General features: G+C 49.1%; 1 protein-coding gene across 5 annotated transcripts in view; it reads right to left on the reverse strand.

The window, feature by feature from the left end:
• Positions 1–4,736: 4,736 nt before the first annotated feature.
• RPH3A (rabphilin 3A) overlaps positions 4,737–15,582 on the reverse strand; it is a 116,292-nt gene continuing 105,446 nt past the window's right edge. For all 5 annotated transcript variants that reach the window (XM_053401216.1, XM_053401217.1, XM_053401219.1 and 2 more), the window contains 6 exons: positions 15,052–15,178; positions 12,725–12,781; positions 10,859–11,010; positions 8,547–8,628; positions 6,971–7,067; positions 4,737–4,984 (listed from right to left, as the gene is read on the reverse strand). In XM_053401216.1, the coding sequence (XP_053257191.1) occupies positions 4,854–4,984; positions 6,971–7,067; positions 8,547–8,628; positions 10,859–11,010; positions 12,725–12,781; positions 15,052–15,178 (646 nt within the window). In that variant the 3' untranslated portion in view covers positions 4,737–4,853. The remainder of the gene's footprint in view (positions 4,985–6,970; positions 7,068–8,546; positions 8,629–10,858; positions 11,011–12,724; positions 12,782–15,051; positions 15,179–15,582) is intronic.

Here is a 15,582-nt window from a genome sequence, read left to right on the forward strand (position 1 = left end):
AGGCGTCTCCAGACGTCATGTGAAATGGAGAAGAGAAACGTTGGCGCCAGAGGGGAAGAGTCCCTGTCTGGGCTTGAAGGCCTTTGCTCTGCATCTAACCTTGGCATTAAATGAGACTGGCATCAGCCTTTGGGGGGAAACTTGCAACAGGTACCTCTTGTTGTGTATTTTGGAAAGAGATGAGAGGAGCAAAGAGAGAAGAGTGCCACGCTTTGCACTCGCCTCTTCAACACCGTCCCGACTCTCTCCAGGGACACACACACACACCCCACCCTACAAGAGTGCTTTGGCCTGACAGATGCGCGCTAGAAAAGCAGTAATGCATCTCACACGCCAGGATGGAAGACAAGAGATATTTCTGGTGAGAGGGGTGTGTGTGTAGAACCTCTTACATGTTTGTGAAGCTGGAATGTCGCTTATCATACAAAGTTCTGAGGCACCTCTGCTGCCTCACTCGTTTTGGCTTCTGGCTCCCACCCACCCTCCATCGGCAGCTGAGCCCCAGAAGTCTGCCCACATATGGTGGCCCTTGGATCACAAAACGTTCGCCGCCCCAGTCTTCATCCATCTGATGTCCCAACCATCTCACTGCCATTCCCCAGAATTTAAATGTGAAAGAGAAAACATGCTTTCCTAGCACAAACCAGTGATCTTGGTTACATTGTAGGGAGGGCATTGTGATAGGAAGTCCTGTGTGCTAGCAGGTCCCAAAGATACACCAGATCTGGGACTTTGACACCAGCTTATCACAAGGGATCCATTAGCCTAAAGTTCTGCCAGGTGGTCAGATGGCTACCAGCACAGCTAGGCTGCTGGATGGTTCTTGCTGTCTACACAAGGAACAAAAAAAAAATTCCCAGTAAGTTTTATGAAATCTTAGAAGATTTGTCTAGACAGATGATTAGATAGACAGAGTTGGGGACGGATGGACCCAAAGAGTCATCTAGTCCAACTCATTGCAATGCCGGAATGGAATGGATAGAGAAATAGAGAAATACTACAAGGTCAAGGTAGGTAAAGAAGTTTGGCTGCACCAGAACTCTGAGGCTGTGTCCTTCTGACAGGCCAACAAGGAAAATCGACACCCTGTTGAAACTCTCATCCAGGACAAGACAGCTGAGACATCTATTCATGAAGGTGCCCTTCAGAAATGTACAACTAAGAGTCTATTGGACAAGGAAGATGAGAGGGAGATTTGCTACTGGAAACCACAGGGAAGAGTGGCCAGTGGAGCTCTGCTCTGAAACAGCAGACCACTGTCAAGAACTGGGCAGAGGAGGAATGGCAGAGACCATCTCCCTCAAATCCTGACCTTTCCAGGGAGGACAAAGAGGAAGACAGTATAAATTGACAACAGTGGTTTGCAGGAGGTCACAGCTCAGAGGCAGATGAGGGGGAAAGTTGGGGAAATGGGAGGGGAGGAGGCAGAACTGAACGGCAGTCTTTAGAAAGCATTCCAGACTCTCCATCTCCCAGAACCCAACAAGCCTTAAAAGTAGGACAGCAAAGAACTTAAAGACAGAGGGCACGGATCAGGGCCCGTAGAAGTGATGAATGAGGAAGTGGGAGAGATTCACTTGGGACAATCCAAGAGGCTGGGTTCTCTTTAGCCTCTCTCTGTAATATCAGAATAAAAAAGGACAGTAAGAAACTTTCCCTTGTTTTTATACTTTCCTGGGCAACCAGCCAAAAGCCGCTGACAGCATCCTGACCACCACACAAAAATGGCCCAGGTGCAAACTCACAGGTGAAGGGTAACGGAACCAGCACTCCTGAAGGTGAGGCAGGTAGACGAGGAAGCGACCACAGCTCAGTGCCTACTTTTTACATAGAAGGTTTGAAATTGTGCCATGCTGAATCCTTCCTGTCCGTTTCTACATCAGGGTGGCCAGTGATTTGCATGGACTGAGGTTGTGTTGCACGCCTAAAGTCCCAGGTTCAGGGCTCAGAATTGCCAGGTGGGGCTGAGAATGTCCTCAGCCTGAAACCACAAAGACCTGCTGCCTAAACAAGGTAGACCAATGGTCTAAGCAATGGTCTAAGCAACGGGACTCTGTCACGTTCTCTGGTGCTGATGGGGGTCCAGCAACATCAGCAGAGCACCAGGTTTCCAATTCTTGTTCCAGATCATCTTCATCCCATGTGAAAAAGGCTAGTTATCTTCTGACTCTTTCTGATGACACTTGAGGTTGGGGCTGTTTGGTTTTTACAGTTTTGGTTTAGCGGAGTTTGCACTTATCTTACTTACGAGGTGGCCGAGATGTGTCAGGAAGATGTCCTCTTCCATTGCTGGATGAACATCTTTTGATGTCCTGCCGCAACACTCAGCCACAGCTTCCACTAAAGACCCATGAGGTCCTTAGCAACACTTTCCAGAAAGCATGGGCCCTTGCGGTAAAGGTTCAAGAGCCCCAGAGAGATGGCCTGAAGAATGCAAGGATGTCAGCAAAAATGACCTCAGCCACCTTGAATGAAAAATGCAACCGTGACAAAAAAAAGCAACCATCAAATGCAACCATCCCTGAGAATTCCACTGGAATCTGCCCCCTTCCAAAAAAAATTTTCTTATCAATGGAATATTTTTAAAAAGCAGAAGCTACTCTGAAGTTCAACTCCTGGCACCTCCAGAATGAACTTACTCAGGAAGCATCTGATGGGAAGGACTGGATCTGAGATGGAGATCCCAGAAAGCTGCTACCCACTGGACGATCCTGGGCCAGGTAGACCAACGGTCTGAGCTGGTGACGAAGGCAGATCTAGGGGAGCACAGCTGGTTTGGTTGCACTGGGCACAGAGCTTCCGAGACACCATTTCTGTCTGAGAGAAGTGGAGGGGGCGCCATTTTGTCCTTTGTCTTGAGCCAGCTATGGCGGCCTGAAGTCAATATAGGCCATATCATCCAATCAAAACATTGCCACTCTGGGGAAGTCGTGGCTTCCCCTAAAGAGTTCTGGGAGCTGTAGTTAAGGGTGCTGAGACTGCGAGCAGACCCCCTATTCCCCTCCCACAGCTACAATTGCCATAGCTTCCTGGGAAGAGGCATCAAGCCACTCTGGAAATTGTAGCTCTATGAGGGGAATACGGTCCGCCTAACAACTCTCAACACCCTTCACAAACCACAACCCCCAGAATTCATTGGGGGAATCCATGACTGTTTAAAGGGGCATCGTAGTACTTTAAATGATTGTGAACGTGGCTACTACAGCATGGCCCCCCATAACACCTAACCAATGCTTTTGTGATATGGGTTTTTTTTGTTTTCAAGTTTCAACACAGGTATAAGACCTAAGAAGTATGAAAATGTTGGATATCCCTACAGATGCATGCCGGGCCTGAAGCCACAGCGAGCATGACCTGGGAGATTTCAGGTGGGCATTTTGACGGTGCCGCCACCAACAAGTCCAAGCTAAAGGAGAGGGCTTTGGGGAGAACTAGCTCAACCAGCAAGGAAACCTCTCGAGTGCCAGATAAGCCACATGGCGCTGCCCCCATTTCGCCGAAGCTTCTGGGTCAAGCTTGCTCTTTGCTGTGCACAAGAAGGGCCCTGCACAAATATTGCAAATGCACCACCGCTCCAAGCTGCCTCTATCTCTGAACGTCTGAACCTTAGATTCTGGGTGTGCTCCAAAAACAGTAGGGCATGGTCAATGGGAACACCTCCTGGAACTTCCATGTATCATTGGACTCCAGATCCCATCATCCCTGACCATCGGGCCAAGCTGGCTTCTAGGGCTCATGAGAGTTGGACAACACCTGGAGGGCACCAGAGCAGTAACAGCTATCCTAGACAGGCAGCTGTCCTAGACAGGCTCCATTAACATGAACAGGACTTTGTCCAACAGCACCACACAGTGGGTGGGAGCAGAAGCACAGCATAATTTCTTTTTTTTAACTGGCCATTCAGCCCACGTAGTTGCCAAACCGGGAAGGAGGAAGGTGGTTCTTAAAAGTATCCGAGGTGGCACCTTGCACGCTGCTGCAGAAATGAATCTTGGCGGAATTACGTCTATGGCGGGTCGCGGAAAAAGGCGAGAGACCAAAGTGCGGCTAAGAGTCGGAAGCCCAAGCTTTCTACAGCGCAGGCGTTGGGTTTCCGAAAGACTTGCGCTATCTGGCTGGTTTGGTCTGGTTTCGTTTCAGCCGCCCCACATGCTCGGAGCAGCCGGATCAAAAAACCGTAGCCGTGCATTTTCCCATGAGCGATGCACAGAGTAGTTCAGGTGTGCAAAGAGGAGGTGAATGAATGCAACCTTCCACATGCCCAGGTGGAGACTGGAGGAAGGTGGGCAAGGAGGTCAATTCAAGGGCACTTAAGAGTACAAAGAGCTTTTCAACAGGTCAGGGAGAAGCACGGCGAGGTCGGGTCAGGTCAGGTGGGTGGGTGTCATTTAGCTGTCAGGATAAGCAGAGGCCAAACATAAAATATTTCCAGTGCTGGGCTATTGCTTGAAAAAGTCTATACATCAATGCACCCACGGCAGGAGAAGGTGGCGGTGGCAGGAATGGGTCACGATACAAAACATAAAAGAGAACCGTTATCCTTGGCGTGGAGAATAGAGGAGAAGAAGGAGAGAAGTTGCTTCCCAGAAGGAGGCAGACAAAGAAAGGGAAGGAAGAGAGAGAGAGAGAGAGAGGCGAAGGGAGGAGGAGCTGCTCCCTGAAGGAGGCAGGAGACGATGGAGAAGAAGAAGGAAAACAAGAAGAGAAGGGAGGTGATTAAGGAGGAGGAGGCGAAAGAGGCAGGAGACGAGAGGGGGAATCTTTTCCCCAGGAGTGAAAGAAAGACGTCTGGGAATCTACAAGGAGTTGGGTGGAGGAGGGTTCAGGTACGGTGGGGTGGGGGGCGGTTTCTCCTAATCGCTGGCCACGTGGTTCTCGTTCTGTAAGGCGTGCCAGCGCTCTATCTTCTTGTCCTTGTTCTTCAGACACTCATACCAGTGTTTCAAGCGCTCGCCTTTGGCTGTGATGCCCAGCTGGCACCCACCTGTAAGAGACAGAAAGGCAGCTGCAGAGAGAGGCGTTCTGTGCATCATAAGGTACCCCTGCCCGTACGGGCCAGTCGTGTCCGACTCTAGGGTTGTGCGCCCATCTCACTTAAGAGGCCGGGGGCCAGCGCTGTCCGGAGACACTTCCGGGTCACGTGGCCAGTGTGACGAAGCTGCTCTGGCGAGCCGGCACCAGCGCAGCACACGGAAACGCCGTTTACCTTCCCGCTATAAAGCAGAAACTATTTATCTACTTGCACTTAGGGGTGCTTTCGAACTGCTAGGTGGGCAGGCGCTGGGACCGAAAGACGGGAGCTCACCCCGCCGCGGGGATTCGAACCGCCGACCATGCGATCGGCAAGTCCTAGGCACTGAGGTTTTACCCACAGCGCCACCCGCGTCCCTCCGTGCATCATGGCAGGCCTCAAACCGGGACCCCACTTCCAGGTTATCTTTTTTCCCCTTAAATCTGACAGTTCGCATCTCATTCAACCAAAACTCAACAGTTGCCCTGGGTAACCTGGCTGAGATGAACCCCTGCAATGCCCACGGTCCCATCAAATATCCTGCGCCACCTACCCTAACCGGGTCTCCCCCCAGGGGCTTTGGACTGCAACTCCCATCAGTCCCCAGCCAGCAAGGGCTGAGTGGGGCTGATAGGAGTTGTAGTCCAAAAGCATCATTGGGTGGAGGAGGACCAGGAAGACCTTGCACTGAGGATACTGCAAAGCACCTCTTGAGATTGGTCTCAACTAGGGCCAGGGCCTTTTCAGTAGTGGCCCCGACTTGGTGGAACGCTCTGTCACAAGAGACTAGGGCCCTGCGGGACTTGACATCTTTCCGCAGGGCCTGCAAGACAGAGCTGTTCCGCCTGTCCTTTGTTTGGACTCAGTCTGACCCTTATGTTTCCCTGCCCTTATGGTTTTGATTTATGGGCTGCTATTAAAACGAGGCTGCATTTTAAATTATATTTTACACTGTATTTTAAATCGGTTCCCCCCACCCCTGCTGCCATTATGTTTTTATTGTAATTTTACTGGTGTTAACCACCCTGAGCCCGGCTCTGGCCAGGGAGGACGGGGTATAAATAAAAAATTATTACCGTATTTTTCGCTCTATAGGACGCACTTTCTCCCCTCCAAAAATTAAGGGGAAATGTGTGTGCGTCCTATGGAGCAAATGCAGGCTCCCTGGCTTCAGCGATAGCAACGTGAAGCCTCCGAAGCCTGCGCTCCGGAGGCTTCGCGTTGCTTTCTCTGAAGCCAGGAGAGTCTGGTCTTTGAGGCTGGCGGTGGGGGAAAGCAGTGCTTCTCCCCACCGCCAGCCCCACAAGCTCGGTCGAAAAGCCCGCAGGAGCCGAGCGCCCTTTAAAGGGTGAGCGGCTCCTGTGGGCTTTTGTGGGAGATGGGGGAATTCCCCCACCTCCTGCAAAAGCACGCAAAAGCCGTGCGCTATTTAAAGGCTGCCCGGCATCTGCGGGCTTTTCTACGAGGTGGGGGAATTCCCCCACCTCCAAAAAAGCCCTCAGGAGCTGCGCAGCCTTTAAAGAGCGCGCGCCACTCTTGGGGGCTTTTCCCCAAGGAGGGAGAAGGGACTGACTGGCCGAGTCAGTCCCTTCTCCCTCCTGTGGGCTTTTGCGGGAGATGGGGGAATTCCCCCACCTCCCGCAATAGCAGGGAGAAGGTCTGGGAGCAGTGCACAGGCTGCGTGCAGCCTGTCCGCTGCTCCCAGAACTGAGGGGGGGGATTATATTTTTTTCCTTGATTTCCCCCTCTGAAAACTAGGTGCGCCCTATGGTCAGGTGCGCCCTATAGAGCGAAAAATACGGTATTTTATTATTATTATTATTGAGAAAGAAACCTGATTAACAACGAATTCCTGGATATCCTAAGAACCTAAAATTCATTTTTTTTACACACCCACACACGACACCATGGTTTAAAAAAACCTAATTAAGCAAGCCTGTTGTTTCTGATAGCACTCACCAATATAGTCATTGGATTTCCCAATGTCGTAGTCCCAAACCGATATGTCGAGCTGCTTCTTAGCTAGGTCGCTGTGTTTGATATCGTAGAAAAACTCCTGCCAAAAAGATAACACTCTCCATCAGGGATCAAGTGGTGGGGCTTTGGGGAGGGGGCAGACAAGGCCTTCGTCCGCTAGCCTCCCCCTCCTTGCTCAAAGCAGCCTTCTGTCGATAACCAGGAAGTCAAACTTCGTTCAGACGAAGCGAGGAGGGGGTTCAGTTCTAGGGACGGATGGAACTGAGCATAGATGGGTTGAGGTGAAGGCAGCCCAGCATTCACTATCTACAATATATACACCACAAACTCATCTCTGCTTCATCACTGCCCCTTTCTGGGGATGCCTCTAAAGTATTGACTTCCTGACCACTGGCTATGTTGACTAGGGCTGATGGAAGCTAGAATCCTATCTGGGCCGGGCTGCAGCCCGGACTTTGGTGGCAAAGGGGTGGAAGGAAGAAGGAAGCTCCGACAATAACGGACTAACATAATAAACTACAAGAATTTGCTGAAATGGCGCAGTTGACAAATAGCCTGAGAGGCAATTCAAAACAAAAATTTATGGGGAAATGGGATAGATATAAGATATATGTTCAAAAATATAGTAAAGGTTCACTATCAATGCTAGCGTTCGTTTGACGTTGGAGAGAAACGTTGAGTTGAGAAACAAGATTAAGGGTACATATTGATATAGGAATGTATTAGATAAAATGTAAAGAAATATACAATAATAAGAGTACATTCATTTGTAAAAAAAGAATATACAACGAGATTGACAGGAAATCTGTAGTGCTGGTACAAATATTATTTTGAAATGGCTTTATGTCTTTTTCCCCTTTTTTTTTCTTTCTTTAGGTACATAAATTTGGTATATAAACTTTAGGTACATAAATTTGGTATATAAGCTTTGTATACACGTTGGAAATTATATTATAATATGCCCTGTAATGTAATATGATAATGTATATATATGTGACATAAGAACGTTAATAATAATAATAATAATGGAATCCTATCTGGGCCTTTTCAGTGGTGGCTCCTGGCTGTGCAATGCCTTCCCGAGTGAGGTGCACTGGTACCTCCCTCTTTATTGGCTTTCAGGAGGAATCTGACAACATTCCTGTTTTCACCCAGGCGTTTGGTGGCTGAAAAAGTACTGGATGGAAGAATGTTTTTGAACTTTGCAGAAACTGATTTTAGATGTTTTTAACAGTGTTTTTAGAATGTGTTAAACTGTTTGCTTTGTTTGTTTGTTTTTTTAATGGTACATCTGTTTGTCACCCGACTCCTTGGGGAGGAAGAACGGGAGGTTAATACAGCACATAAATAATAATGATGAATAAATATTCTGGAGAGCATCAGGCTGGGGAAAACTGGCGTGTGTGGCAAGCAGGCTCTGAAAATCTCAGAGATTCACGAACGCACCACATGGAATGTGAGAAGAGGCCTTAGAATCATAGCATCGTGGAGTTGGAAGGGACCACAAGGATCATCTAGTCCAACCCCCTGAAACACAGGAATCTTAGCCTTGCCTCACCTCATTAAACTCCGGGTTCAACGTCTTCTTTTTAATCTGCGTCTTCTGTTTCGCTTTCTTCCCCATGTCTGGCTTTAAGCATCTGGAAAGAAGAAGATGTGAGCGTTTTTCTCCAGAACGTGGAGGATTGTGAAAGACAGCTGAACAGCTAAAAGGGGCAAGTATCAGTCCACACGGAAGGAAAAAGGGTCTCTCTTCTGACCAAGTTTTTGGAATGTAACGGTGATGCATAATCGTGGAAAGAGAGAGCAGGGAGGTGGTTTGCTGAACTGTCAAGCTACCGTATTTTTCGCTCCATAAGACACACTTTTTCCCTTCTAAAAAGTAAGGGGAAATGTGTGTGCGTCTTATGGAGCGAATGCAGGCTGCGTGGCTAAGCCAGAAGCCAGAACAGGGAGAGGGAGCGCTGCGCAGCGCTCCGTCTCGCTGTTCTAGCTTCGGGGTTAGCGGTGCAAAGCCTCCGCAGGGCAGCGGGGTGCCTTCATCCTGCTGCCCTCTGGAGGCTTCACGGACTGTCCCACAAGCCTCCGCAGGGCACAGGGATGAAGGCTCCCCGTGCCCTACGGAGGCTTCGAACAAAGCTAGACCAGCTATCCCAGCGGCTATCCCAGAAGCCAGAACAGCAAGAGGTTATCCCAGAAGCCAGATCCCTCTTGCCGTACTGGCTTCTGGGATTCAGAACTTTTTCCCCCTTATTTCCTCCCCCCAAAACTAGGTGCGTCCTTTCATCTGGTGCGTCCTATAGAGCGAAAAATACGGTAATTCTTTTTTTTGGGGGGGAATATGAACAGAAAAACAGATTATCCCAGAGGTGAGGAATCTGTGACTCTCCACAGGTGACAAAGATGTTGGGCCACCGCTCCCACCATAGAAGGAGCAACTGCTAGGCATGTAGAAGGTTCAACACTCCTGCCTGAAACCCTGAAGAGCTGCTGTCGTTCAGTGTAGACAATACTGAGCTCATGCTGCTGCTTCCCCTCTGCTACTCCTCCTCCTTCTGGCTCCATCTCCTCCCAACAAGGATGGGGCAGAAAGTTGGTCCAGTCTGCCTTTTAACCAACCCCATTCACAGTTCCCAAAGCAATATGCGAACCAGAACACAGCCAAGCCCAAAAATGTGCACTTTCCCATATTTTGTGAGGCATCCCTCCAGCCAAAACAAATAAATGAATGTTTGCAAACATGGGTATTTAGAGGAAAGCGTGCATATAAATGCATATAAATCAGGGGGGGGACCCAACATTACTATGCATTCTGCTTGGAGAAATTCAGCTTTTCCTATTCTAAAAAGTCCCAAACACTGAAGCCTTTCTTCGTAAGGGAGCCACACCCTTGCCTGCCACTTCCGTCCTGGAAACATGGGGTTGGAGAGCAATATTTGCCAAGAGTTGCATTATCTCACGCTGGTGCCAGCTGAACTGGACGATTTGGTAAAGCGACGAGATTTAGTAGGAATAGGGAAGGTCCTGTGAGATTACATGGCAAAGCACCGAAATCTCGGGGAAAGAGGCACACTTTTCCTGAGCACTCTCAGAATTGCAAGCGACTAAGTAATTAACAGGGATCCGGGTGGCACTGTGGGTTATGCCATGGAGCCTAGGACTTGCCAATCAGAAGGTCAGCGGTTCGAATCCTCGCGACAGGGTGAGCTCCCATCGCTCAGTCCCTGCTCCTGCCAACCTAGCAGTTCGAGAGCACGTCAAAGTGCAAGTAGATAAATAGGTACCGCTCCAGCGGGAAGGTAAATGGTGTTTCCGTGCGCCCCCAGAAGCAGCTTAGTCATGCTGGGCACATGACCAGGAAGCTGTACGCCGGCTCCCTTGGCCAATAAAGCGAGATGAGCGCCGCAACCCCAGAGTCGGCCGCAACTGGACCTAATGATCAGGGGTCCCTTTACCCTTTACCTTTACTAAGTAATTGACAGGGACTGGCACTGTGGGTTAAACCACAGAGTCTAGGACTTGCCGATCAGAAGGTCAGCGGTTCGAATCCCTGCGACGGGGTGAGCTCCCGTTGCTCGGTCCCTGCTCCTGCCAACCTAGCAGTTCGAAAGCACATCAAAACGCAAGTAGATAAATAGGTACCGCTCCGGCGGGAAGGTAAACGGCGTTTCCATGCGCTGCTCTGGTTCGCCATGTGGTTGGCCACATGACCCAGAAGCTGTACGCCGGCTCCCTCGGCCAGTAAAGTGAGATGAGCGCCGCAACCCCAGAGTCGGTCACGACTGGACCTAATGGTCAGGGGTCCCTTTACCTAAGTAAATGACAAAGCCGGCCGCCAACAAAGCCCAGGAGTTTGTGCCCAGGACGTACATTTTCACAAAAGGGTCGGAGTAGCCGTTGGCGTCCATGGCCGCTAAATGGACGCAACGCACGATGCCGACAACGAGGCCTCCTTTCGGGGTGCTGTACATGAGGGACACCAGGATTTTGCCCCGTTCCTCTACGTCACCCGCTTGACCCATCTGTGGGGGACAAAGAGAGAGTCTGTATTTTGGGATAGAGTCATAGAATCACAGAATTGTAGAGTTGTATGGTCATCATCCGAAGCCCCTGCAATGCAGAAATCACCGCTAAACCATCCCTGACTGGAGGCTTGCCTATGTCAGTCTGCATTTCTTAGTGCAGAAAGTATTGATCTGATGTGCAGAGATCTTTCCTATTCTGATTACTTCAAGAGGGTTCTGGAAGCTTCTGGAAGTTTCTCTGTGTGAAACCAACAAGCAGAAGCTTCATGATGTTTGGGTTATTGCTTCAGAGAAGCTGAGTACAGCTGGTTTAAACTGGTTCTCTTATCTCTTTCTGTCAAGGTGATACTGGCTATAAAAGTAAGGCCAGATGGAGCCTGGGTTTCGCTTTCTCTTTCTATCTCTTTTTCTTCTGGTGTGGTGCTCTGTATACGGTGGTACCTCGGGTTACAGACCCTTCAAGTTACAGACGCTTCAGGTTACAGACTCTGCTAACCCAGAAATAGTATCTCGGGTTAAGAACTTTACCTCAGGATGAGAACAGAAATTGTGCGGTGGCAGCGGGAGGCCCCATTAGCTAAAGTGGTGTCTCAGGTTAAGAACAGTTTCAGGTTAAGAACGGACCTCCAGAACGAATTAAGTTCTTAACCCGAGGTACCACTGTATAGTGTTAAGGTTTAGACTTATTATAAGTTATTGTAAGTTTTAAGTTGTCTGCTGCTACTGGATTTCTTATAATACAGTGCCAATCCTGAATGTATTTGATTTGTTGACCCTTAGGCTCATTTGCCTTCAGTAGAAATAAAGCTCTGCTGGATGAAATATTAATTGCCTCTGGCCACATGACCCGGAAGCTGTACGCTGGCTCCCTCGGCCAGTAAAGCGAGATGAGCGCCACAACCCCAGAGTCGGTCACGACTGGACCTAATGGTCAGGGGTCCCTTTACCTTTATAAGCATGTGCTTAGAGCATCAAGGGGTTGGGGGGCACCACAGAAATTTTCCATTGTCGGATTTATCATGGACCATACGGTGCAGCTGAACAACGTTCCACAAAAAAGGCTCCCACAATAAATGAAAAAAATACATACATAATTACATTAATAATAATAATAAAATAGCAACAATAAAATACAGTCAAACCTCGGGCTGAATGTGCTTCAGGTTTGGCGTTTTCAGGTTGCGCTCCGCAGCAACCCGGACGTAACGGAGCGCGTTACTTCCGGGTTTCGCCACTCACGCATGCGCAGACACTCAAAATGACATCATGCGCATGCACAAAAGCGGCAAAACGCAACCTACGCATGCGTAGACGCGCCGTCGTGTCTTACGTTCCATTCAGGATGAGAATAGGGCTCCAGAACGGATCCCGTTTGCATCCTGAGGTACCACTGTAGTGACAACGATATTAATGATATACATTAATCTTGGGGATACAACAAAATTAGAATCTGGTAACTGGTAAACTGCCAGTCGGTCCACTGAGGCTCACATGATCATTCCAGATCTCCCAGGTCCAGATCTAACCACTGAACCATCACTGCCTTCCCCTGCCCTGCACTAACAGTCTGATAAAGGCACTGGAACTAAAAAATATGCTTTACTCTAAGAGGGCATCTGCTCAGAAAATAATTTAGCATTTCTCCTCAGCTGCTTAGCTGTGGCCATGGAAAACGAGGCAAAAGCTCCCGTCAGTCTAGATAATGTCTTACCTCATCTTCGTACAACGCCATCCCTCTCGATGATCCAGTTGTACCTCCACGCTTCATCTTGGGGTTAGCGGCGAGTGAAAGATGGGGGGAGGAAAAAAAGGGCTTAATATTGTCTAGAAGGTAGCTTGAGAGTCCCTGGGAAACCTGAATTAAAGGGGTCCTAGACCACTTTTTCCTCCTCAAATGTATCTCTGCCTTTCTCTCCCCCCCCCAACAACCCCCCACAACCTGTGTTTGAATGAAAGCAGGTTTATTAAATGCGCAGGCTGCTGCCCCAAACATTATCTCCCCAGAGGTATTTTCCCACTGAGTGCAATGAGGCTTTCCCCCCTACGTTTGTGTAACGGAAGATTCCTGCCTTGGCCAATTAATGGTACAACTTTCACAGCACACGCGTTCGCTCACAAGGAAATCCCACGTGTTTCAATGCACAGAGCCACTACGTAAAGGTGCTGAAGACCGCATCCTGAAAACATAGTGTCAGAAGACCTCCCTGTAGCTGGATCAGGCCCCAGGGGTCTAGAATTCTGTTCCCACAGTAGCCAACCAGATGCCACAATGGGAAGCCCAGGAGCAGGACCCAAACACAAGAGTCCTCTCCCCAACTCATATTCAGACTGGGTACAGTACGCCATGATCATGTCTAACAGCATTCTCCTCCATGAACTTGCCTAAACCACTTTTAAGGCCGGCAAAGTTGGCAGCCATTGGCACATCCTGTGAGAGTGAGTTCCATAGTTGAACTACCGTATTTTTCGCTCTATAAGATGCACCAGACCACAAGACGCACCTAGTTTTTGGAGGAGGAAAACAAGAAAAGAAATATTCTGAATTTCAGAAGCCAGAACAGCAAGAGGGATCGCTACGCAGTGAAAGCAGCAATCCCTCTTGCTGTTCTGGCTTCTGGGATAGCTGTGCAGCCTGCATTCACTCCATAAGACGCACACACATTTCCCCTTACTTTTTAGGAGGGAAAAAGTGAGTCTTATACAGCAAAAAAGACGGTCTGTGTTGTGTGAAGACTCCTTCCTTTTGTCTGCCCTGAGTCTTCTGGCCCCCAAATTCTACATTATAAGAGAGGGGTTTTCTCATGCATTTTTTTCCACACCGTGCAAGGATCACATCACCTTTACCCGACCCAGGGGATGGATCAAGGCTGCAGCGTTTACTCCAGAGAAAAGGCAAGTGAACAGGTGATAGCAAAGACGCTTATAAAATTATACACGCCATGGAGAAAGAGTAAAGAGAGAGAGAAAATGTTTTCTCCCCCTTTCACGGTGCTGCAAGCCACAGGCATGCAATGAAGCTGAATGTTAGAAGATTCAGGAAGGGCAAAAGAAACGAACTCTTCACACAGCACAAAGTTAAACTATGGAACGCACTGCCACAGGAGGCCATGATGACGGCGACAAACTTGGACGGCTTTAAAGGAGGACCGGGGAAATTCATGGAGAAGAAAGCTATCTAACTCTGATGGCTAAGCCTCCACAGTTTTGTTTGTTTGCTTGCTTGCTTGCTTGCTTGCTTGTTGATTGAATTTATATATTGCCCTATACCCAGGAGTCTCAGGGCGGTTCACAGAATAAAATCAAGATATAATACCACAAAATACATAATAATATTTTTTTTTAAATAAAAAGGGCATAGGAAGTAAATCAGATCAACTAAAGGCCTGGTTAAAAAGGAACGTTTTTGCCTGGCGCCTAAAGGTGTATAATGAAGGCGCCAGGCGAACTTCCCTGGCGAGAGCATTCCACAGACGGGGAGCCACTGCAGAGAAGGCCCCGTTCTCGTGTGGCCACCCTCTGGACCTCTTGAAGAGGAGGCGCTTGAAGGAGGGCCTCAGAAGATGACCTCAGGGTCTGGGTGGGTTCATATGGAAAGAGGTGGTCCTTGAGGTATGGCGGACCTGAGTTGCTGGAAACCACAGGGGGGTAGAGGGTTCCTGTGCTCGGATCCTGCTCATGGGCGTCTCAGTGAGGCGTCTCATTGGCCACTGTGAGAACAGGATGCTAAAATAGATGGGCCATTGGCCTGATCCCAGCAGGGTCTGCTTATGCTCTTATCTGTCTTTAAAACCAGAGGTGCCCAGTGTTGAAACCGTGGGTAGCATTTGCTTCCTTCTCCTTAACCCGCCGTGTTGATTCTTAGTTGGAAAAAGTCATCCTTCCAACTGTCTGCCCTGCAGACAACCTCTCCTACTATTCCCAACTCAGCTTCCCATCCCCTCTGTGCTACAGAGCAGGTCCACACATGTTCACGTAAGAAAAGACACACAAAAAATCACAATGAGTGGGACGAGAACATAAGAAGACGGTGAAATGTACCGGGATGACTCTTTCCAGACAGATGTTGAAATTCTTCTTCTGGTTGGCCTTCACTTTCTTCAGGGCCACCCTCGTCTCACCTATGAACTCGTTGTGGCCAAATTTGTCCTCGTCACACACAGAGATCCTGAAAGGAACAAACATGCATGCTCTGGTTAACTCCCACTTGGACTACTGCAACATGCTCTACGTGGGGGTACCTCTGAAGGTGACTCGGAAACTGCAATTAATCCAGAATGCGGCAGAGAGACTGGTGACTGGGAGCGGCCGCCAAGACCACATAACACCAGTCTTGTCAAAGACCTACATTGGCTACCAGTACGTTTCCGAGCACAATTCAAAGTGTTGGTGCTGACCTTTAAAGCCCTAAATGGCCTCTGCCCAGTATACCTGAAGGAGCGTCTCCACCCCCATCATCCAGCCCGGACACTGAGGTCCAGCGCCGAGGGCCTTCTGGTGGTTCCCTCACTGCGAGAAGTGAGGTAACAGGAAACTAGGCAGAGGGCCTTCTCGGTAGTAGCGCCCAACCTC

The sequence above is a fragment of the Podarcis raffonei genome, chromosome 8, assembly GCF_027172205.1.
Source record: "Podarcis raffonei isolate rPodRaf1 chromosome 8, rPodRaf1.pri, whole genome shotgun sequence".
In the NCBI taxonomy this organism is placed as follows: domain Eukaryota; kingdom Metazoa; phylum Chordata; class Lepidosauria; order Squamata; family Lacertidae; genus Podarcis; species Podarcis raffonei.